Source organism: Oncorhynchus masou, chromosome 29 (assembly GCF_036934945.1).
Source record: "Oncorhynchus masou masou isolate Uvic2021 chromosome 29, UVic_Omas_1.1, whole genome shotgun sequence".
In the NCBI taxonomy this organism is placed as follows: Eukaryota; Metazoa; Chordata; class Actinopteri; order Salmoniformes; family Salmonidae; genus Oncorhynchus; species Oncorhynchus masou.
The window spans coordinates 10,725,630-10,751,845 of record NC_088240.1 but is presented as its reverse complement, the minus strand read 5'-3'; the positions used below and the strand labels follow the sequence as shown (position 1 = coordinate 10,751,845).

Below are 26,216 nucleotides of genomic sequence, written 5' to 3'. Positions count from 1 at the left end.
TAACTTGGACTTAGTGTGTAGGGTTTTTACTAACTTGGACTCAGTGTAGGGTTTTTACTAACTTGGACTCAGTGTGTAGCGTTTTTACTAACTTGGACTCAGTGTGTAGGGTTTTTACTAACTTGGACTCAGTGTGTAGGATTTTTACTGACTTGGACTTTGTGTGTAGTGTTTTTACTAACTTGGACTTAGTGTGTAGGGTTTTTACTAACTTGGACTCAGTGTGTAGGGTTTTAACCAACTTGGACTCAGTGTGTAGGGTTTTTACTAACTTGGACTTAGTGTGTAGGGTTTTCACTAACTTGGACTTAGTGTGTAGGGATTTTACTAACTTGGACTCAGTGTGTAGGGTTTATACTAACTTGGACTCAGTGTGTAGGGTTTTCACTAACTTGGACTTAGTGTGTAGGGTTTTTACTAACTTGGACTTAGTGTGTAGGGTTTTTTCTAACTTGGAATAAGTGTGTAGGGTTTTTACTAACTTGGACTCAGTGTGTAGGGTTTTAACCAACTTGGACTCAGTGTGTAGGGTTTTTACTAACTTGGACTTAGTGTGTAGGGTTTTTACTAACTTGGATTTAGTGTGTAGGGTTTTTACTAACTTGGATTTCGTGTGTAGGGTTTTTACTAACGTGGACTTAGTGTGTAGGGTTTTAACCAACTTGGACTTAGTGTGTAAGGTTTTTACTAACTTGGAATTAGTGTGTAGGGTTTTTACTAACTTGGACTTAGTGTGTAAGGTTTTTAATTCTAACTGTAATTCATAAATTAATTATAGTGATCTGTGAAAGCACTCGTTAGTAAATAGTTAATTAAAGATTTGTGCCAATTGTAGGTCGTCTTCTGGATTGGTGTCATGGCATGAAGCTATGTAACAGCCATAGGGAGAGAAGCACAGAATGCATGGACAGTGCATTAGGAAAGTATCTAGACCCCCATGAATTTTTCCACATTTTGTTACATTACAGCCTTATTCTAAAATAGATTAAATTGTTTTTTCCCCCTCGTGCCAGGTTTCCTCCAGACGTGACGCTTGGCATTGAGGCCAAAGAATTCAATCTTGGTTTCATCAGACCAGAGATTCTTGTTTCTCATGGTCTGAGATCGGTGCATCGACACATTCCGGCTCTTCTGACAATTCCTTCGATCTCTTGACTTGGTTTTTGCTCTGACATGTACTGTCAACTGTGGGATCTAATATAGACAGGTGTGTGCCTTTCCAAATCATGTCAAATTAATTGCATATACCACAGGTGGACTCCAATCAAGTTGTAGGAACATTTCAAGGGTGATCAATGGAAACAGCATGCACCTGAACTCCATTTTGAGTCTCATAGCAAAGGGTCTGAATACTTATACTTAGGTATTTCTGTTTTTATTTTTAATACATTTGTAAACATTTCTAAAAACCTGTTCTCACTTTGTCATTATGGGATAGTGTGTGAAGATTGATGAGGAAATACATGTATTTAATTCATTTTAGAACAAGGCCGTAAGTAACAAAATGTGGAAAAAGTCAAGGGGCCTGAATACATGCAACCCCCCCCCCCCACACACACACACACTCACACTAAAAAAGTGAATAGCACCAGAGACTGAGTCCAGCACTGACAGAGAGGAAGGGAGACAGGGACAGATACTTAAAAAAAAAATATTAGGCTAGTCAGTTAAGAACAAATTCTTATTTTCAATGATGGCCTAGGATTTTTACCTTGTCTGCTCAGTGATTTGATCTTCCAACCTTTCGGTTACTACTCCAACCACTAGGCTACCCTGCCGCCCCAAATATACAGATGTAAAAGCTTGCTCTCCATCCACCAGCTCTACCTTTGCTCGTTGTAGAATTAATTTGACTCTAGACATGAGCTTTCGATTCCCATCGATTCCCAATTCCGTACATCACTTTTTGAGAGTGCATGTGTTTGGAACAGTAAATCATCAAAATGAGAAATTCACACTGATTTGATATGAATATAATTACAATGAGACGAATATCATGAGAAGTGTAGTCTTTCCAATCCTGACGTCCTGAGAGTGGATGGGTGCCTTATTGTCCCTGTTCTAACCACTAATGTGATTTGGGAACCTGATACAGCCGTTGGAAAGCTGAGTGTCTGTCAATCAGCTGACCCTGACTGTGTGTGTGTGTGTGTGTGTGTGTGTGTGTGTGTGTGTGTGTGTGTGTGTGTGTGTGTGTGTGTGTGTGTGTGTGTGTGTGTGTGTGTGTGTGTGTGTGTGTGTGTGTGTGTGTGTGTGTGTGCAATACAAGCCCTGTGCAGTGACTGAGTGCCACAAAGCACTAGTGCTGAATGTGTGTGTATGTCCAATACAAGCCCTGCACTGAGAGAGAGAGAGAGAGAGAGAGAGAGAGAGAGAGAGAGAGAGAGAGAGAGAGAGAGAGAGAGAGAGAGAGAGAGAGAGAGAGAGAGAGAGAGAGAGAGAGAGAGAGAGAGTCCTCAATGACACTGACCACTAGTCACTTGAGAGAGGGTCAGAGAGGTCTCAGTGAGAGAAGGACCAGTCTGGTCCTCAGTGACACTGACCACTAGTCACGTTCATTACCTTGTCATCGTTGGTGGGTGATAAGAGAGGTCTATTGTGGAGACAGGACACAACCGTCTTTTACGAAGAGTGTTTCGATTGTTACTGCGTCTGTCCTCCCCTTCACCTTCTCTCTCCTTCCTTTGTATAGTTCCTTGCTGGGTTTGGTTTTTGTCATTTTTGCCCCCTTCTTCTCCTCTCTCCCTCCCTCCTCCAGCACCCTCCCCTGGATGGAGGTCACTTTAAAGCTGTGTTCTGTTCTGTTTGGTGTTCCTTCACACCCAATGACACAGTGTCGTTAGAGACAGGGAAATTAGCAACAACCACTGACAAGGTGTGATCCCCACCACCCTCAAAGGCCTCAGTCTAAGTTTTTTTTTTAATATCTAGAGTATTGTTGTTCCTTTTACGAAGGGTACATCTGATAGGCTCTGTCCTCCCTTTAAACAGGCTCCTTCCTGGCTGACTGCATCTGACAGGATTGTTACTGGCTATGACAGGCTCACCGTCTGGCTTTACGAAGAGGTTTACGTTCTGGTTATGACAGGCTCTCTCTGGCTATGAGAGGCGATTGTTACTCTGTCTTTTACAGGCTACGTCTGGTTATGACAGGCTACATCTGGCTATGACAGGCTATGTCTGGTTATGACAGGCTACGTCTGGCTTTTACAGGCTATGTCTGGTTATGACAGGCTACGTCTGGCTTTTACAAGCTACGTCTGGTTATGACAGGCTACCCCTGGATGGAGGTCACGTCTAAAGCTGTGTTCTGTTCTGTTTGGTCTTCCTTCACAGGCAATGACACAGTGTGGTTATGACAGGGAAATCTGGCATGACAACCACGACTGGCTTTTACAGGCAACATCTGGCTTTTGCAGGCAACATTTGGCTTTGACAGGCTAGTATTGTTGTGGGGGTGGGGGGTGGGGGGGGGGGGGCTACATTGATAGGCTACGTCTGGCTTTTAACAGGCTACGTCTGGCTTTGACAGGCTACGTCTGGCTTTGACAGGCTACGTCTAGCTTTTACAGGCTACGTCTAACTTTGACAGGCTATGTCTGGCTTTTACCAGCTATGTCTGGCTCTTACAGGTTACATCTAACTTTGACAGGCTATGTCTGGCTTTTACCAGCTATGTCTGGCTCTTACAGGTTACATCTAACTTTGACAGGCTATGTCTGGCTTTTACCAGCTATGTCTGGCTCTTACAGGTTACATCTAACTTTGACAGGCTATGTCTGGCTCTTACAGGTTACGTCTAACTTTGACAGGCTATGTCTGGCTTTTACCAGCTATGTCTGGCTCTTACAGGTTACATCTAACTTTGACAGGCTATGTCTGGCTCTTACAGGTTACGTCTAACTTTGACAGGCTATGTCTGGCTTTTACCAGCTATGTCTGGCTCTTACAGGTTACGTCTAACTTTGACAGGCTATGTCTGGCTTTTACCAGCTATGTCTGGCTCTTACAGGTTACGTCTAACTTTGACAGGCTATGTCTGGCTTTTACCAGCTATGTCTGGCTCTTACAGGTTACGTCTAACTTTGACAGGCTATGTCTGGCTCTTACAGGTTACGTCTAACTTTGACAGGCTACGTATGGCTTTTACCAGCTATGTCTGGCTCTTACAGGCTATGTCTGACTTTGACAGGCTATGTCTGACTTTGACAGGCTACATCTGACTTTGACAGGCTACGTCTGGCAGGCTTAAAGCAGAAACATGTATCGCTACAAACACATACAAACAATAGCTCTGGCCATCAGTAAAACTGTCTCATCAGACTCCGGTCGGCTCGAAAACAACTATTTGCCTTCTTATGAATGGAGGAATTGGAGTTTACTGTGTATTTGGAGATGAGCTACGAAGCTCAGTGACCAGTTTTCTGAACCTTAAAAAATGCATTCATCTCCCTAAGTCACTGCCTGTCCTTCCAACTTGACTATTGTACTAGAATCCTAAATGGATCCCTTCCTAGACCAAGCACTACCACATGATAATGTCCTTTCTAGCATGGACATATAGTGGCTTCTAAAGCCCATTAGAGTCCGACAGTCTCTTGTCGTGTATTTTTCTGTGTGTGCGTGCGTGTGCGTGAATGTTATCTCTGATCTCTGTCCAGACCCTCCTCTAGGCTCCTTATCCCTGATTAAAGGTGAGTGGCTGTGCTGGCCAGAATGTCTTTGGCCTCTCCTCTCCTCCGCTAGCCAAGAGTGTGTGGCAGGCAGAAGAGACATACTCTGTGGACCTGAGCTCTGATAGGGAAGAAGCAGTGATATGTATGTGGCTCTGCACTCCAATTGGACAGAATCAGGAAGTGTTCCCCATGGCTTTTGATTCTGGTAGGTTAGAAGCAGAGATACAGTGCCTTCGGAAAGTATTCAGACCCCTTGACTTTTTCAACAATTTGTTAGAATACTTTTTTTATATAGATATTTTAGATACTTTATGAGACCCCCCCTCCCTGAAAATATCACATTTACAAGTATTCACCCTTTAATCAGTACTTTGTTGAATCAATCACCTCTGACAGCGATTATAGCCTTGAGCGTTCTTGGGTATGACACTACAAGTTTGGCACACCTGAATTTGGGGGGGTTTCTTCCATTCTTCTTTTGCAGATAGTCTCAAGTTCTGTCAGGTTGGGTGTGGAGTGTTGCTGCTCAGCTATTGTCAGGTATCTCCAGATATGTTCCTGTTGCAGGCTAAGAAATAGGGTATATGTCTGGTGTTAGGAGGTGTATGTCCTACCTGTAGCAGTACAGAGGATATGTCTGGTGTTAGGAGGTGTATGTCCTACCTGTAGCAGTACAGAGGATATGTCTGGTGTTAGGAGGTGTATGTCCTACCTGTAGCAGTACAGAGGATATGTCTGGTGTTAGGAGGTGTATGTCCTACCTGTAGCAGTACAGAGGATATGTCTGGTGTTAGGAGGTGTATGTCCTACCTGTAGCAGTACAGAGGATATGTCTGGTGTTAGGAGGTGTATGTCCTACCTGTAGCAGTACAGAGGATATGTCTGGTGTTAGGAGGTGTATGTCCTACCTGTAGCAGTACAGAGGATATGTCTGGTGTTAGGAGGTGTATGTCCTACCTGTAGCAGTACAGAGGATATGTCTGGTGTTAGGAGGTGTATGTCCTACCTGTAGCAGTACAGAGGATATGTCTGGTGTTAGGAGGTGTATGTCCTACCTGTAGCAGTACAGAGGATATGTCTGGTGTTAGGAGGTGTATGTCCTACCTGTAGCAGTACAGAGGATATGTCTGGTGTTAGGAGGTGTATGTCCTACCTGTAGCAGTACAGAGGATATGTCTGGTGTTAGGAGGTGTATGTCCTACCTGTAGCAGTACAGAGGATATGTCTGGTGTTAGGAGGTGTATGTCCTACCTGTAGCAGTACAGAGGATATGTCTGGTGTTAGGAGGTGTATGTCCTACCTGTAGCAGTACAGAGGATATGTCTGGTGTTAGGAGGTGTATGTCCTACCTGTAGCAGTACAGAGGATATGTCTGGTGTTAGGAGGTGTATGTCCTACCTGTAGCAGTACAGAGGATATGTCTGGTGTTAGGAGGTGTATGTCCTACCTGTAGCAGTACAGAGGATATGTCTGGTGTTAGGAGGTGTATGTCCTAGCAGTACAGAGGATATGTCTGGTGTTAGGAGGTGTATGTCCTACCTGTAGCAGTACAGAGGATATGTCTGTATGTCCTACCTGTAGCAGTACAGAGGATATGTCTGGTGTTAGGAGGTGTATGTCCTACCTGTAGCAGTACAGAGGATATGTCTGGTGTTAGGAGGTGTATGTCCTACCTGTAGCAGTACAGAGGATATGTCTGGTGTTAGGAGGTGGGGATATGTCTGTAGCAGGCTAGGGGATAGGGGATATGTCTGTAGCAGGCTAGGGGATAGGGGCTATGTCTGTAGCAGGCTAGGGGATAGGGGATATGTCTGTAGCAGGCTAGGGGATAGGGGATATGTCTGTAGCAGGCTAGGGGATAGGGGATATGTCTGGCAGGCTAGGGATAGGGGCTATGTCTGTAGCAGGCTAGGGGATAGGGGGTCTGTAGCAGGCTAGGGGATAGGGGATATGTCTGTAGCAGGCTAGGGGATAGGGGGTCTGTAGCAGGCTAGGGGTAGGGGGATATGTAGCAGGCTAGGGGATAGGGGATATGTCTGTAGCAGGCTAGGGGATAGGGGCTATGTCTGTAGCAGGCTAGGGGATAGGGGATATGTCTGTAGCAGGCTAGGGGATAGGGGCTGTGTCTGTAGCAGGCTAGGGGATAGGGGCTATGTCTGTAGCAGGCTAGGGGGTAGGGGATATGTCTGCAGCAGGCTAGGGGATAGGGGATATGTCTGTAGCAGGCTAGGGGATAGGGGATATGTCTGTAGCAGGCTAGGGGATAGGGGCTATGTCTGTAGCAGGCTAGGGGATAGGGGATATGTCTGTAGCAGGCTAGGGGATAGGGGATATGTCTGTAGCAGGCTAGGGGATATAGGATATGTCTGTAGCATAGGGGATAGGGGATATGTCTGTAGCAGGCAGGGGATATGTCTGTAGCAGGCTAGGGGATAGGGGATATGTCTGTAGCAGGCTAGGGGATAGGGGATATGTCTGTAGCAGGCTAGGGGATAGGGGATATGTCTGTAGCAGGCTAGGGGATAGGGGCTGTGTCTGCAGCAGGCTAGGGGATAGGGGATATGTCTGCAGCAGGCTAGGGGATAGGGGATATGTCTGTAGCAGGCTAGGGGATAGGGGATATGTCTGTAGCAGGCTAGGGGATAGGGGATATGTCTGTAGCAGGCTAGGGGATAGGGGATATGTCTGTAGCAGGCTAGGGGATAGGGGCTATGTCTGTAGCAGGCTAGGGGATAGGGGCTATTTCTGCAGCAGGCTAGGGGATAGGGGATATGTCTGTAGCAGGCTAGGGGATAGGGGATATGTCTGTAGCAGGCTAGGGGATAGGGGATATGTCTGTAGCAGGCTAGGGGATAGGGGATATGTCTGTAGCAGGCTAGGGGATAGGGGATATGTCTGTAGCAGGCTAGGGGATAGGGGATATGTCTGTAGCAGGCTAGGGGATAGGGGATATGTCTGCAGCAGGCTAGGGGATAGGGGATATGTCTGCAGCAGGCTAGGGGATAGGGGATATGTCTGCAGCAGGCTAGGGGATAGGGGATATGTCTGTAGCAGGCAGGGGATAGGGGATATGGCAGGCTAGGGGATAGGGGATATGTCTGTAGCAGGCTAGGGGATAGGGGATATGTCTGCAGCAGGCTAGGGGATAGGGGATATGTCTGTAGCAGGCTAGGGGATAGGGGCTATGTCTGCAGCAGGCTAGGGGATATGTCTGTAGCAGGCTAGGGGATAGGGGATATGTCTGTAGCAGGCTAAGGGATAGGGGATATGTCTGTAGCAGGCTAGGGGATAGGGGCTATGTCTGCAGCAGGCTAGGGGATAGGGGATATGTCTGCAGCAGGCTAGGGGATAGGGGATATGTCTGTAGCAGGCTAGGGGATAGGGGATATGTCTGTAGCAGGCTAGGGGGGATAGGGGATAGGGGATATGTCTGCAGCAGGCTAGGGGATAGGGGCTATGTCTGTAGCAGGCTAGGGGATAGGGGATATGTCTGTAGCAGGCTAGGGGATAGGGGATATGTCTGCAGCAGGCTAGGGGATAGGGGATATGTCTGCAGCAGGCTAGGGGATAGGGGATATGTCTGCAGCAGGCTAGGGGATAGGGGATATGTCTGTAGCAGGCTAGGGGATAGGGGATATGTCTGTAGCAGGCTAGGGGATAGGGGATATGTCTGCAGCAGGCTAGGGGATAGGGGATATGTCTGGGGATAGCAGGCTAGGGGATAGGGGATATGTCTGCAGCAGGCTAGGGGATAGGGGATATGTCTGCAGCAGGCTAGGGGGTAGGGGATATGTCTGTAGCAGGCTAGGGGATAGGGGATATGTCTGCAGCAGGCTAGGGGATAGGGGATATGTCTGTAGCAGGCTAGGGGATAGGGGATATGTCTGTAGCAGGCTAGGGGATAGGGGATATGGTGTTATGAGGTGTATGATCTAACTGTTGCAGTATAGTAGCTTGACTAGAAGCTGGATATCCTCAAGGGCAGGATGCAGGCCTGTTCTCTTCAATTTTCCTTTCAGGGAACTCCTGCTTGCTCCACTCTTATCCCCGCAACACAGCTGCTGGACTCATTGGAGCTCAGCCTTTGTCCATTGTGTGTGTGTGCTTCAATATTCAGGCCAGGGAGAGGTGTGTGTGGGTGTACATTACTTGGTGGTAAGGTTGTTCAGTTCTGTCTGGCAGGCCTGCCCTCAGTGTAACAGGGGAATGTGCGTGTGTGTAAGTGTGTGTGTGTGTGTAAGTGTGTGTACATTTGTGTGTAAGTGAGTGTATGTATGCTTGTGTATGTGTGTGTAACTGTGTGTGTGTGTGTGTGTGTGGCAGAGGAACAGGCTAATAATAGATTACTTCTGGCCCAGTTGGCCACAGGAAGGAGGTGGGGACAAGGAGATGAACTACGGGGGCCAAGGAGGGACAAACTTGAATATAGAACAGAAAACTAGAGCAAAGCTACTTTTTTTCATGCTTCACAAAAAAAGTTTTACTTGGAACTTGAGAAGTCTCATAATCAGGAATCAGGGACTTTTGTAGCAGTCTTGCTCTTCCTCACCATCTCCACTCTGGCCTCTTTTCTTAGTAGAAGAAGCTGTAGAAGCTGATCTGCCAACTTGTTTTAGCAGTGTCCAATATTTCTGGTAATGTATTTTTGGGACTTTTAGTCCTTGTACTTGCTGCTGGTAGTTTTGCACTCTTGCTCCCAGTACTGGTAGTTTTGCACTCTTGCTCCCAGTACTGGTAATTTTGCACTCTTGCTCCCAGTACTAGTAGTTTTGCACTCTTGCTCCCAGTACTGGTAGTTTTGCACTCTTGCTCCCAGTACTGGTAGTTTTGCACTCTTGCTCCCAGTACTGGTAGTTTTGCACTCTTGCTCCCAGTACTGGTAGTTTTACAGTCTTGCTCCCAGTACTGGTGGTTTTACACTCTTGCTCCCAGTACAGGTAGTTTTACACTCTTGCTGCCGGTACTGGTAGTTTTACACTCCTGCTACCACCCTCTCTCTCAGTTATGCGGCCCTCATGATGTCTCTTAGTCAACCCTGTGTTCCGAAATCTCTGATTGGATTAGCCGTGCAGCCTGCTCATTGGACAGTGTACTCATCTGTGTAGAGCAGCTCTGACCTTTAGATGAGTGACAGGAGCGCCTTATGAGAGGAGAAACACTCCTGCCGTGTGTGTGTATACGTGTGTGTCTGTGTATATGTGTGTTGTAAAGTCAGCTAAAGCCAACCTACCTACCCCAGTCCCATTGTCAAAAGATGTGTCGAGTGTAGACCCAGCGACCTACCTCCCCTACAGAGTCTAGAACAAGGCTATGACTTCATAAGCCGTGCGTGTCCCTTGCTATTAAATCCTTACGCACTGGATCTTTGATAGGCACCACAGGCGAGCAGCGTTTGCCTTATAAGGTAGTCCGTAATGCGGTATTTCACCTTAATCCAGTTGAGGTATTTAGGCTTTAAACGATGCTACGTAAAAGGAGGAATTAACATTTGAAGCATGTAAACAGTCAAGCCAAGTGGCCAGTGTTTGGCTTGGGGCCTCTCTGTATAGGGCAGATGTAGAAGCTGCCCATAACCATATATCTAGGATCTGATTCACCTAACCCAGCCCTATCTTTAACCATAAAGGTGATTTATCTGGCAGCCAGTTTCACTTTCAATAACTTCTCTGTTGTTTTAGCTATATTTGCATTAGGTTGAACTTTTCTCAACTCTGGTCACATCGCCAATGTCCGCAGACTGCCCTGGTGTATTCCAATTGCCATTGGAATACCTTAATTGAAAATGACTCAAGTAAAAGTGAAAGTCACCCAGTAAAATACTACTTGAGTAAAAGTCTAAAACTATGTGGTTTTAAATATATTTAAATATCAAAGTAAATGTAATAGTTAAAATATCCTTAATTATCAAAGTAAAAGTAGAACTATACATTTTTTCACATTCCTTAATTAAGTAAAACACAATTGTTATTATTTCTTTCTTTCTACAGATGGCCAGAGGCACACTCCAACACTCAGATATCATTTACAAACAAAGCATTTGTGTTTAGTGAGTCCACCAGATTAGAGGCAGTAGAGATAACCAGGGATGTTTTCTTGATAAGGGTGTGAATTGAACCATTTTGCTGTCATTCTAAGCGTTTGAAATGTAACATACTTTTGGGTGTCAGGGAAAATGTACTGAGTAAAAAGTACATTATTTTCTTTAGGAATGTTGTTTATTCATTTTTTTTTTACCTCTATTTAACGAGGCAAGTCAGTCAAGAACAAATTCATACTTACAATGATGGCCTACCCCAGCCAAACCCTAGCCCGTACTCCCAATCACAGCCGGTTGTGATAGAGCCTAGAATCAAACCAGGGTCTGTAGTGAGGCCTCTAGTACTGAGATGCAGTGCCTTAGACCACTGCGCCACTCGGGACCCCCCAAAATGTAGTGGAGTAAAAGTAAAAGTTTTTAAATATATAAATAGTAAAGTCAAGTACAGATACCACAAAAAACTACTTAAATAGTACTTTAAAATCTGTCAGACAGCGTGAGAGCTGCTGCTGCAGCATCTCAAAACAACCATCAGAAGCCAGGCTTCATCAGCGTGTCACACGCCACTTTGCAATGAGCTGAAGGCAGTAGGCTGTGACTGCTTATACTTAAGTACTTTACATCACTGGTGTACTGCCTTTCCATTGAAAACAAGTGATCTGAAAGTGGTATCCTCTACCAAATATACAGTTAGCGGTAGCGAGCACATGTGTTATTATCCATATCCAGGCTGTGTTAGTTAGTGAGAGAGTGAGTTATCCATATCCAGGCTGTGTTAGTTAGTGAGACAGTGAGTTATCTGTTTCCAGGCTGTGTTAGTTAGTGAGACAGTGAGTTATCTGTATCCAGGCTGTGTTAGTTACTGAGACAGTGAGTTATCTGTATCCAGGCTGTGTTAGTTAGTGAGACAGTGAGTTATCCGTATCCAGGCTGTGTTAGTTAGTGAGAGAGTGAGTTATCCATATCCAGGCTGTGTTAGTTAGTGAGACAGTGAGTTATCTGTATCCAGGCTGTGTTAGTTAGTGAGAGAGTGAGTTATCCATATCCAGGCTGTGTTAGTTAGTGAGACAGTGAGTTATCTGTATCCAGGCTGTGTTAGTTAGTGAGACAGTGAGTTTTCCATATCCAGGCTGTGTTAGTTAGTGAGACAGTGAGTTATCTGTATCCAGGCTGTGTTAGTCAGTGAGACAGTGAGTTTTCCATATCCAGGCTGTGTTAGTTAGTGAGACAGTGAGTTATCTGTATCCAGGCTGTGTTAGTTAGTGAGACAGTGAGTTATCTGTATCCAGGCTGTGTTAGTCAGTGAGACAGTGAGTTATCCGTATCCAGGCTGTGTTAGTCAGTGAGACAGTGAGTTATCTGTATCCAGGCTGTGTTAGTTAGTGAGACAGTGAGTTATCCGTATCCAGGCTGTGTTAGTCAGTGAAACAGTGAGTTATCTGTATCCAGGCTGTGTTAGTCAGTGAGACAGTGAGTTATCTGTATCCAGGCTGTGTTAGTTAGTGAAACAGTGAGTTATCTGTATCCAGGCTGTGTTAGTCAGTGAGACAGTGAGTTATCTGTATCCAGGCTGTGTTAGTCAGTGAAACAGTGAGTTATCTGTATCCAGGCTGTGTTAGTTAGTGAGACAGTGAGTTATCCATATCCAGGCTGTGTTAGTCAGTGAGACAGTGAGTTATCCATATCCAGGCTGTGTTAGTTAATGAGACAGTGAGTTTTCCATATCCAGTCTGTATGTTGTTAGTGAGACAGTGAGTTATCTGTATCCAGGCTGTGTTAGTTACTGAGACAGTGAGTTATCTGTATCCAGGCTTTGTTAGTTAGTGAGACAGTGAGTTATCCGTATCCAGGCTGTGTTAGTTAGTGAGACAGTGAGTTATCTGTATCCAGGCTGTGTTAGTCAGTGAGACAGTGAGTTATCTGTATCCAGGCTGTGTTAGTCAGTGAGACAGTGAGATATCTGTATCCAGGCTGCGTTAGTTAGTGAGACAGTGAGTTTTCCATATCCAGGCTGTGTTAGTCAGTGAAACAGTGAGTTATCTGTATCCAGGCTGTGTTAGTTAGTGAGACAGTGAGTTATCCATATCCAGGCTGTGTTAGTCAGTGAGACAGTGAGTTATCCATATCCAGGCTGTGTTAGTTAGTGAGACATTTACATACATTTACATTTAAGTCATTTAGCAGACGCTCTTATCCAGAGCGACTTACAAATTGGTGAATTCACCTTCTGACATCCAGTGGAACAGGGGGGTGAGAAGGAGTTATCCAGGTATTCCTTGAAGAGGTGGGTTTTCAGGTGTCTCCGGAAGGTGGTGATTGACTCCGCTGTCCTGGCGTCGTGAGGGAGTTTGTTCCACCATTGGGGGGCCAGGCTGTGTTAGTTAGTGAGACAGTGAGTTTTCCATATCCAGTCTGTATGTTGTTAGTGAGACAGTGAGTTATCTGTATCCAGGCTGTGTTAGTTAGTGAGACAGTGAGTTATCCATATCCAGGCTGTGTTAGTCAGTGAGACAGTGAGTTATCCGTATCCAGGCTGTGTTAGTCAGTGAGACAGTGAGTTATCCGTATCCAGGCTGTGTTAGTTAGTGAGACAGTGAGTTATCTGTATCCAGTCTGTGTTAGTCAGTGAGACAGTGAGTTATCCGTATCCAGGCTGTGTTAGTCAGTGAGACAGTGAGTTATCTGTATCCAGGCTGTGTTAGTCAGTGAGACAGTGAGTTATCCATATCCAGGCTGTGTTAGTCAGTGAGACAGTGAGTTATCTGTATCCAGGCTGTGTTAGTTAGTGAGACAGTGAGTTATCTGTATCCAGGCTGTGTTAGTCAGTGAGACAGTGAGTTATCTGTATCCAGGCTGTGTTAGTTAGTGAGACATTGAGTTTTCCATATCCAGTCTGTATGTTGTTAGTGAGACAGTGAGTTTTCCATATCTAGTCTGTATGTTGTTAGTGAGACAGTGAGTTTTCCATATCCAGGCTGTGTTAGTTACTGAGACAGTGAGTTTTCCATATCCAGTCTGTATGTTGCTAGTGAGACAGTGAGTTATCCGTATCCAGGTTGTGTTAGTTAGTGAGACAGTGAGTTTTCCATATCCAGTCTGTTGTATGTTGTTAGTGAGACAGTGTGGCGGATGGGTTTAAGTTGACACAGCTGGTTGACAGCCAGAATGTCAGCTACAAGCCTATGTCTCTGTTTGTAGTTCTCCCCTCAGAGAACACTTTTCCTCTTCTAAAAATAGCCCTCCCCTGTGTGCCCCCAGAGTGCTGGTCTACACCCAGCATTTCCGTGTGTGTGTGTGTGTGTGTGTGTGTGTGTGTGTGTGTGTTTATTTTCGGAAGGAGAGAGCAGATCTAAGTTGTCGCGGAAGGAGGGAGCAGATTCTGTCCCAGAGACAGGATAACCTGTGGGAAACACACACACACACACACGTGTCAGAGGAAGGCCCTAAAAATTGTCAAAGACTCCAGCCTACCTATTCATAGACCGCACGGCAAGCGGTTCCCGGAGAGCCAAGTCTAGGTCCAAAAGTCTCTTTGACAGCTTCTTCCCCCAACCCATTAGACTGCTGAACAGCTTCTACCCCCAACCCATTTGATCTGCTGATCCAGCTGTGTTAGTTAGACTGCTGAACAGCTTCTTCCAACCCAGACTGCTGAACAGCTTCTACCCCCAACCCATCAGACTGCTGAACAGCTTCTACCCCCCAACCCATTAGACTGCTGAACAGCTTCTTCCCCCAAGCCATAAGACTGTGAACAGCTTCTACCCCCAACCCATCAGACTGCTGAACAGCTTACCCCCAAGCCATAAGACTGCTGAACAGTTTCTCCAACCCATCAGACTGCTGAATGCTTCTAGCCATGAGACTGCTGAACAGTTATCCGTACCCCAGACTGCTGTGCTTCTACCCCCAACCCATCAGACTGTGAGTTTTCCATACCCATCAGACTGCTGAACAGCTTTAGTGAGCCACAGACTGCTGAACAGGATACCCCCAACCCATCAGACTGCTGAACAACTACCCCAACCCATCAGACTGCTGAACAGTTTCTACCCCCAACCCATCAGACTCTGAACAGTTCTACCCCCAAGCCATCAGACTGCTGAACAGCTTCTACCCCCAACCCATAGACTGCTGAACAGCTTGTGCCCCCAAGCCATAAGACTGCTGAACAGCTTCTACCCCCAACCCATCAGACTGCTGAACAGCTTCTATCCCAACCCATCAGACTGCTGAACAGCTTCTACCCCAACCCATCAGACTGCTGTTTACCCCCAAGCCATCAGACTGCTGAACAGCTTCTACCCCCAACCCATCAGACTGTGAACAGCTTCTGACCCATCAGACTGCTAACCAGTTTAAAGCCATCAGACTGCTGAACAGCGTTCCCCCAACCCATCAGAGTGAACAGCTTTACCCCTACCTAACCCATCAGACTGCTGAACAGCTTTGACCCCCAACCCATCAGACTGCCAGCTTCTAGGTCCATACTGTGAACAGCTTCTTCCCCCAACCCATCAGACTGCTGAACAGCTTCTACCCACAAACATAAGACTGCTGAACAGCTTCTACCCCCAACCCATCAGACTGCTGAACAGCTTCCCAACCCATCAGACTGCTGAACAGCTTCTACCCCCAAGCCATCAGACTGCTGAACAGCTTCTACCCCCAACCCATCAGACTGCTGAACAGCTTCTACCCCCAACCCATAAGACTGCTGAACAGCTTCAATCAACCCATCAGACTGCTGAACAGCTTCTACCCCCAACCCATCAGACTGCTGAACTGTTTGGCCCCAACCCATACATAGTCACTTTATCCCCACCTACATGTACATATGACCTCAACTAACCTGTTCATTATCTACCCATAGTCACTTTACCCCCACCATACATGTACATATGACCTCAACTAACCTGTTTATTATCTATCATAGTCACTTTATCCCCAACCATACATGCTGAACATATGACCTCAACCCATAACCTGAACATTATCTACCCATAGTCACTTCTACCCCCAACCTCACACTGCTGACATATGACCTCAAGCCATAAGACTGTTGAACAGCTTTATCCAAGCCATAAGACTGCTGAACAGCTTTACCCCCAACCCATCAGACTGCTGAACATATGACCCCCAACCCATCAGACTGCTGAACATCTACCCCTAACCCATAAGACTGTCACTTACCCCCAACCCATCAGACCCCACCTACATGTACATATGACCTCAACTAACCTGTTCATTATCTATACATAGTCACTTTACCCCCACCTACATGTACATATGACCTCAACTAACCTGTTCTATTATCTATGCATAGTCACTTTACCCCCCACCTACATGTACATATGACCTCAGACTGAAAAGCTTTACCCCCAACCCATCATACTGTCACTTCTACCCCCAACCCATCAGACTGCTGAACAGTTATTACCCCCACCATTCATGTCACATATGACCTCAACCCATCAACTAACCTTTATTATCCATCATAGTCACTTCTACCCCTACCCACATGTACATATGACCTCAATTACCTCAACTAACCTGTTTATTATCTATGCATTCACCCCACCCATAAGACTGTGAACATTGTCCCCAAATCAACTGTTTATTATCTATACATGTCACTTTACCCCCACCCATAACATGCTGAACATATGACCTCAACTAACCTGTTTATTATCTATGCATAGTCACTTTACCCCCACCTACATGTACATATGACCTCAACTAACCTGTTATTATCTATGCATAGTCACTTTACCCCCAACACATTCAGACTGTTGAACATTCTACCCCAACCCATCAGACTGCTGAACAGCTTTACCCTCAACTAACCCATCAGAGTCACTTCTACCCCAACCCATCACATGTACATATGACCTCAATTACCTCAACTAACCTGTTTATTATCTATGCATAGTCACTTTACCCCCAACCCATCAGACTGTGAACATATGACCCCAACATAACCTGTTTATTACATACATGTCACTTTACCCCCACCTCAGACTGCTGAACATTGACCTCAACTAACCTGTTTATTATCTATGCATAGTCACTTTACCCCTACCTACATGTACATATGACCTCAATTACCTCAACTAACCTGTTTATTATCTATGCATAGTCACTTCACCCCTACCTACATGTACATATGACCTCAATTACCTCAACTAACCTGTTTATTATCTATGCATCAGACTGTTGAACAGCTTTACCCCTACCCATCAGATGTACATTCTACCTCAACCATCAGACTGCTAACCTGTTTACATCTATGCATAGTCATACCCCTGACCTACATGTACATATGACCTCAACTAACCTGTTTATTATCTATGCATAGTCACTTCACCCCTACCTACATGTACATATGACCTCAATTACCTCAACTAACCTGTTTATTATCTATGCATAGTCACTTCACCCCTACCTACATGTACATATGACCTCAATTACCTCAACTAACCTGTTTATTATCTATGCATTGTCACTTTACCCCTACCTACATGTACATCAAATGACCTCATTTACCTCAACTAACCTGTCAACTACTCACTGTTTTAATCTATACATAGTCACTTTATCCCCACCTACATGTACATATGACCTCAACTAACCCGTTCATTATCTATGCATAGTCACTTCACCCCTACCTACATGTACATATGACCTCAACTAACCTGTTTATTATCTATGCATAGTCACTTTACCCCCACCTACATGTACATATGACCTCAACTAACCTGTTATTATCTATGCATAGTCACTTCACCCCTACCTACATGTACAAATGACCTCAACTAACCTGTTTATTATCTATGCATAGTCACTTTACCCCCACCTACATGTACATATGACCTCAACTAACCTGTTTATTATCTATACATAGTCACTTTACCCCCACCTACATGTACATATGACCTCAACTAACCTGTTCATTATCTATGCATAGTCACTTCACCCCGACCTACATGTACATATGACCTCAACTAACCTGTTATTATCTATGCATAGTCACTTCACCCCTACCTACATGTACAAATGACCTCAACTAACCTGTTTATTATCTATACATAGTCACTTTACCCCCACCTACATGTACATATGACCTCAATTACCTCAACTAACCTGTTTATTATCTATGCATAGTCACTTCACCCCTACCTACATGTACATATGACCTCAATTACCTCAACTAACCTGTTTATTATCTATGCATAGTCACTTCACCACTACCTACATGTACATATGACCTCAATTACCTCAATTAACCTGTTTATTATCTATGCATACTCACTTTACCCCTACCTACATTTACATATGACCTCAATTACCTCAACTAACCTGTTTATTATCTATGCATAGTCACTTCACCACTACCTACATGTACATATGACCTCAATTACCTCAACTAACCTGTTTATTATCTATGCATAGTCACTTTACCCCTACCTACGTGTACATATGACCTCAATTACCTCAACTAACCTGTTATTATCTATGCATAGACACTTTACCCCTACCTACATGTACATATGACCTCAACTAACCTGTTTATTATCTATGCATAGTCACTTTACCCCTACCTACATGTACATATTTTTTTATTTTTTTTTATTTCACCTTTATTTAACCAGGTAGGCTAGTTGAGAACAAGTTCTCATTTACAACTGCGACGTGGCCAGGATAAAGCATAGCAATTCGACCAATACAACAACACAGAGTTACACATAGAATCAACAAATCATACAAACAAAAGAAAACAAAACGTCTATATACAGTGAGTGCAAATGAGGTAAGATTAGGGAGGTCAGGCAATAAATAGGCTGTAGTGGCGTAGTAATTACAATATAGCAATTAAAACACTTGAATGGTAGATGTGCAGAAGATGAATGTGCAAGTAGAGATCCTGGGGTGCAAAGGAGCAAGATAAATAAATAATGGGGATGAGGTAGGTAGATAGATGGCCTGTTTACAGATGGGCTATGTACAGGTGCAGTGATCTGTGAGCTGCTCTGACAGCTGGTGCTTAAAGCTAGTGAGGGAGATATGAGATATGAGTCTCCAGCTTCAGAGATTTTTGCAGTTCGTTCCAGTCATGGGCAGCAGAGAACTGGAAGGAAAGACGACCAAAGGAGGAACTGGCTTTGGGGGTGACCGGTGAGATATACCTGCTGGAGCGCGTGCTACGGGTGGGTGCTGCTATGGTGACCAGTGAGCTGAGATAAGGCGGGGCTTTACCTAGCAGAGACTTGTAGATGACCTGGAGCCAGTGGGTTTGGCGACGAGTATGAAGCGAGGGCCAACCAACAAGATCATACAGGTCGCAGTGGTGGGTAGTATATGGGGCTTTGGTGACAAAACGGATGGCACTGTGATAGACTACATCCAGTTTTGTAACGGCGTTCTTCGTTTGTTGAAAGAGAGTCGGACCGAAATGCAGCGTGGTGGTTACTCATGTCTTTAATGAAGAAAAAAACGAAACGATACATGAAATACAAAGTGAAACCCAGGCTACCTAAATACGGTTCCCCTTCAGAGACAACAAGAATCACCTGACTCTGATTGAGAACCGCCTCAGGCAGCCAAGCCTAAACTAGACACACCCCTAATCAACCACAATCCCAATGCTTACAAAAAACCCAATATGACAACACAATAAACCCATGTCACACCCTGGCCTGAACAAATATATAACGAAAACACAAAATACAATGACCAAAGCGTGACAAGTTTGTTGAGTAATATGACCTCAATTACCTCAACTAACCCGTACCCCCCTCACATTGACTCAGTACCGGTACCCCTTGGATAGAGCCTACTTACTGTTATTTTAGTATGTTACTTTTTAAAACTTTAATTTATTTAGTAAACATTTTCTTGAATCTTATATTTCTTAAAACTTGGTTGTTGGTTAAGGGCTTGTAAGTAAGCATTTTACGGGAAAGTCTACATCTATTGTATTTGACAAATACAATTTAGTTTGATTTGATTTGACATACAGTTCATTCATCTCTCTCTCTCTCTCTGGTTCACCTGTAAAACTCCCCATGAAAAATATTTAAAAGGGGAAACATGGCTCAAACACTCTTCTTTTCCACATTGTGAGGGTCTCTTAAAGTAATGTCAAACTTGAGAATAGAAGACAGATGCTTATTTAGTCAAAGGATTTAAAACATGTTCACACCACTGAGTTCAACAGATGGTTAAAACTTCAACAGATGGTTAGAACTCTCTAACTCTCATGCTCTCTCTCTCTCTCTCTCTCTCTCTCTCTCTCTCTCCCCTCTCTCTCTCTCGCTCTCTCTCTCTCACTCTCTCGCTCTCTCTCTCTCTCTCCCCACATCTCTCTCTACCTCCCTACCTTTCCTGCTCTTGCTCTCCTTCTCTCCCTGCATCTCTCTCTCTCTACCTCCCCACCTTTCTCGCTCTTCCTCTCTCTCTCTCTATCCCTCTCTCTCTCTCCCCACATCTCACTCTCTACCTCCCTACCTTTCTCGCTCTTGCTCTCTATCTCTCTTGCTCTCCTTCTCTCCCTGCATCTCTCTCTACCTCCCTACCTTTCTCGCTCTTGCTCTCTATCTCTCTGTCTATCCTTCCCTGCATCTCTCTCTACCTCCCTCCCTTTCTCGCTCATGCTCTCTCTCTCTCACCCTCTCCCTCTCTCCCTCTCTCTCTCCCTCTCTCTCTTTCCCCACATCTCACTCTCTACCTCCCTACCTTTCTCGCTCTTGCTCTCTATCTCTTGCTCTCCTTCTCTCCCTGCATCTCTCTCTACCTCCCTACCTTTCTCGCTCTTGCTCCCTATCTCTCTCTCTCCTTCCCTGCATCTCTCTCTTCCTCCCTCCCTCCCTTTCTCGCTCTTGCTCTCTCTCTCTCTCTCTCTCTCTCTCTCTCTCTCTCTCTCTCTCTCTCTCTCTTTCTCTCTATGTCTCTCAGGCCTGAGTGTGAGTGATGTGTGTTTATACTGGGTCAGAGAAGCGAGGGATCTGTAATGGTCTTTCTTTTCTTCTCTGTTGTTTCACCAGTTCTTCTCCCATGCATGAAATTGGCACACACACACACACACACACACACACACACACACACACACACACACACACACACACACACACACACACACACACACACACACACACACACACACACACAGGCCCAGGGCCTGTAGTCACTGATCACACCTCTGTGTTTATCTACAGGAAACTCTACTGAGATAAGGGTGTGTGTGTGTGTGTGTGCCAATTTCATGCAAGGGAGAAAAAAGGCTGGGATTCATTCTTCCCACAGATATGTTGTACACTCCTTACCTGGAGGGTAGGTACAACATGCATATGCTGTGCTCCATGGGTGTGAGTGTGTGGCTTCACGGGTGTGTGTGTGGCTCCACGGGTGTGTGAGTGTGAGTGTGTGTGAGTGTGAGTGTGAGTGTGTGTGTGTGTGTGTGTGTGTGTGTGTGTGTGTGTGTGTGTGTGTGTGTGTGTGTGTGTGTGTGTGTGTGTGTGTGTGTGTGTGTGTGTGTGGCAGTGTGTTTTAGGTTTTGTGCTATTTCTTAATAATTGTATGAACTCATTGATTGACATGGGGGTTGGGGTCAGTTTACTTCTCTATTCAGACGATAAAAAAAGTGAATTGAGGTCAAATGTAACAACAGTGTTCTTCTACCCCCCCCCCACCACACCCCCAACCCAACCCCCCCCCACCCCCAACCCAACCCACTCTCTCTTTCTAGACCAGCGTGAAAGAGGGATTGTTGCTGAAACAGACAAGCTCATTCCAGAGGTGGAAAAAACGCTATTTCAAACTGAGAGGACGAACACTCTACTATGCCAAAGATGCCAAGGTAAGTTACACACACACACAAACACACAATAAACACGCATTAGGGAAGTATTCAGACTTCACAGCCTTATTCTAAAATGTAGTTCATCTACACACAATGACCCGTAATGACAAAGTGAAAACAGGTTTATAGAAATACCTGATTTACGAAATAATTCAGACCCTTCGCTTAGAGACTCCAAATTGAGCTCATTTGCATACTGTTTCCATTGATCATCCTTGAGATGTTTCTACAACTTAATTGGAGTTCACCTGTGGTAAATTCAATTGATTGGACATGATTTGAAAGGCAAACACCTGTCTATATAAGGTCCCACAGTTCGCTGTGCATGTCAGAGCAAAAACCAAGCCATGAGGTCAAAGGAATTGTCCGTAGAGATCCGAGACAGGATTGTGTTGAGGCACAGATCTGGGGAAGGGTACCAAATAAATTCTGCAGCATTGAAGGTCCCCAAGAACAAGTGGCCTCCATCATTCTTAAATGGAAGGAGTTTGGAACCACCAAGACTCTTCCTAGAGCTGGCCACCATCCAAACTGAGCAATCTGGGGAATAGGGCCTTGGTCAGGGAGGTGACCATGAACCTGATGTTTCCTCTGACCGAGCTCCAGAGGTTCCCTGTGGAGATGGGGAGAGCCTTTCAGAAGGACAACCATCTCTGCATAACTCCACCAATCAGGCCTTTATGGTAGAGTGGTCAGATGGAAATCACTCCTCAGTTAAAGGCACATCACAGCCCGCTTGGAGTTTGCCAAAAGGCATGTGAGAAACTAAGACCATGAGAAACAAGATTCTCTGGTCTGATGAAACCAGGAATGAACTCTTTGACCTGAATGCCATGCGACACATCTGGAGGAAACCTGGCACCATCCCTACGTTGAAGCATTGTGGTGGCAGCATCACCTGTTCCAAGGCACTGTCGGGATGTTCTTTAATGAAAAACAGGAATTTTTCAGCGCCATGGGAGACTAGTCAGGATCAAGGGAAAGCTTGCTTCTGGCATGAATGGAGCAAAGACCTAATCAGAGGGGAAGAGAGAACAGGTGGGAAAGAGATCATTGATGAAAACCTGTTCCAAGGCACATCAGGTCCTCAGACTGGGGTGAAGGTTCACCTTCCAACAGGACAACAACCCTAAGCACACAGCCAAGACAAAGAAGGAATGGCTTCTGGACAAGTCTTTGCATGTCCTTGAGTGGCCAAGCCAGATCCAGGACTTGAACTCGATCGAACAGCTCTGGAGAGACCTGAAAATAGCTGTGTCCCCATCCAACCAGACAGAGCTTGAGAGGATCTGCAGAGAAGAATGGGAGAAACTCCCCAAATACAGGTGTGCCAAGCTTGTAGCGTCATACCCAAGAAGACTTGAGGCTGTAATCACTGCCAAAGGTGCTTCAACAAAGTACTGAGTAAAGGGTCTGAATACTTGCATGTATGTAGATATAATATTTCAGTTTGAAAAATGTTATGCATTTGCAAACATTTCTCAAAGCCTGTTTTTGCTTTGTCGTTATGGATTATTCTGTGTAGATTGATGAGAAAAATATATATTTAATCCATTTGAGAATAAGGCTGTAATGTAACAAAATGTGGAAAAAGTCAAGGGGTCTGAATTCTTTCCAAATGCACAGTACGTAGTAAGAAAAACAATACTCTCACTGACTCCCATAGTAGCCCATTATAGAGGTGCAGCAACAGCACATGGCAGATAGACAGGCTATATACTGTACCACAGCCTTTAGTAGTGGAACCAGGTGTGTTAATGCAGGGCTGGGACAAAAGCCTGCAAAACACGCTCTAGCTCTCCAGGACCAGTATTGAGGACTGCCCTTACCACTAATGATATTTTCAGAACCCCTATCCCTAAAACGTCTAGGCCTTTGTCCTTTGACCCTTAACCCCAACCTGTCTCTCTTGCATCCCTTTATCCCTAACTTATATAACCTCTAACATTCTTCCCTCCAGAACCCCTAAAGCCTCTCCTACGCTACCCTATCCTGTCCTAATCCCTAACCCTCACAACTGTTTGAATTTACCTCTAACCCTGAACCCCATAACTCTTAACCTTCTTACCTACATAACCCCAGACCCAAACCCCTCTTTTGGCTCATTGGCAAGAGTCCTGAAACTTAACCCCTCACCTCTAATCCCAGCTTCCAGTCTTTTCTAATCACCTTCTCCTGCGCTAACCTATGCTGTGGCAGTCTGGTATTCCCTTTCCGCCTATCTCCTAACCTCTAATCCTAACCCCTGACCTCCCAGACTGGCAGTGCCCAGGCCCGGTGGCAGGAGCGGGCACTGCGTGGCGTGTCCAGGAGTCGTGTATGTTGGAGGGTCCTGTCCGTGTGCTGGGCAGGGCCTCGCAGCACTCCACCGGCTAGCGGATCCGAGGAAGGTCTGATGTCGATACGGGTCAGCTGCAGCACCAGGATTCAACCAACTTAGTACCATCCCATCCTCACCCACCCCATCCCTTGACTCTGATTTAAGGCTCAAAACTCAGATTTAAGGCTCTAGACTCTGACTTAAGACTCTAGATGCTGACTTTAGGCTCTAGACTATGACTTAAGGCTCTAGACTCTGACTTAAGACTCTAGATGCTGACTTTAGGCTCTAGAATCTCACTTTAGGCTCTAGAATCTGACTTAAGCCTCCAGACTCTGACTTAAAGCTCTAGACTCTGACTTAAGGCTCTAGACTCTGACCTAAGGCTCTAAGGCTGTGGACTTTGATTTATGGCTCTAGACCAGGGTTCAACAAACTGGCGGGAATTTGGCATGTGGGTGGTTTTATTTGGCCCCCCTAGTATACATATTTTTATTGTTGGACTGTAAAAACACCAGCAATTCACCTCCAAGTGATTTTAATATAGGAAATCTGCTCCATAGTATTCCCACACATGATAAAGATAAGTGATTGTATACAAATATAAGCAAGGTTTGAAATTATTATGTTTTTGTCCAATATTATTTCTGTTTGGGCTTCTTGCGATCCATTTGCGGTCTACAAATGATTTGTAATTATGTCCTGGACCCCAACAATCCACTCAAGAAAAAATTGTCCGGTGGCTGAATCTAGTTGATGATCCCTGCTCTCGACTCTGATCTGGTGTAAGACTCTATTCTGATTTAAATCTGTATGGCTGTCAATCCAGTGCTCGAGGGCTACAGTCCTGCTGGTTTTGACAATTCTTCCCACCTATTCTATTGGGTCAGTGAATATGTCTGACTCGATGAAGCATCAACGTAACATTTGCTTCCAGTAGTACTTTAGGGAAACCAGCTGGCCCACAGTGGACCAGAGTTTTACAACCTGCCCCAGAACTAAATGATGTGATGTTGGGCGTACTCGAGGACTGGAATTGGGAAACACTGACCTGGACCCTGTTCCAATACGTCCGAAATCCAAATTTGCTTCCTCCTTTCCTTGAAGTAATTGGATTGGTTGAAAGGGTATTCCTTATCCAATCACATACAGATTAATGACTAGTTCAAGAAAAGGACGATAGAAGGTTTTTTTAAGTGTTTGAACAGAGTCCTGATCTACACCGTCTCTGCAATGGACATCCAATACATCCTGCTGTGTGTTAGTTGATAAGACCTCACAAACAGACTCACACACACACGTGATGCCAGCCATGTCATGACAACCAAGAGTGCTGGAAGAAGTGGAAATGTTTATGATGGCCTTCCACAGATACACTCTCTGGTGTCCCGACCCTGCTGTTCAACCAGCCCAGGAGAGTGTGTCATAAATGGCGCATTTCTCTGACAGCTGCAGTTTTTAAGGACACACACACACACACAGTAAGGGCATTCCCCAACCAACTGCAGTGTTGTTGGCCTCCGGGCCTTTAAGAGCAAGGACTCAGGCAGTAGTGATGTCGTCATCAGGCAGGTTGTGTTTAGATATCATGTTGATCCTATTAGCAGGTCGTGGCTCGTCTGCTCTCTACTGACTGACTGACAGACTGACTGCTCTCTACTGACTGACTGACAGACTGACTGCTCTCTACTGACTGACTGACAGACTGACTGCTCTCTACTGACTGATTGACTGACTGCTCTCTACTGACTGACAGACTGACTGCTCTCTACTGACTGATTGACTGACTGACTGTTCTCTACTGACTGATTGACTGACTGACTGCTCTCTACTGACTGATTGACTAACTGACTGCTCTCTACTGACTGATTGACTGACTGACTGCTCTCTACTGACTGACTGACTGACTAACTGCTCTCTACTGACTGACTGACTGACTGACTGCTCTCTACTGACTGACTGACTGACTGACTGCTCTCTACTGACTGACTGACTGACTGACTGCTCTCTACTGACTGATTGACTGACTGCTCTCTACTGACTGACTGACTAACTGCTCTCTACTGACTGACTGACTGACTGCTCTCTACTGACTGACTGACTGACTGCTCTCTACTGACTGATTAACTGACTGACTGCTCTCTACTGACTGACTGACTGACTGCTATCTACTGACTGAAAGACTGACTGACTGCTCTTTACTGACTGATTGACTGACTGACTGCTCTCTACTGAATGATTGACTGACTGACTGCTCTCTACTGACTGACTGACTGACTGCGCTCTACTGACTGACTGACTGACTAACTGCTCTCTACTGACTGA

At 45.2% G+C, this 26,216-nt stretch overlaps 1 protein-coding gene across 1 annotated transcript in view; it reads left to right on the top strand.

The window, feature by feature from the left end:
- The window catches only part of LOC135518975 (diacylglycerol kinase eta-like), a 156,854-nt gene that overhangs the window by 3,475 nt on the left and 127,163 nt on the right, over nt 1-26,216 (top strand). The window contains 1 exon segment of the mRNA XM_064943969.1: nt 21,458-21,568. Coding sequence (XP_064800041.1) covers nt 21,458-21,568 — 111 coding nt within the window.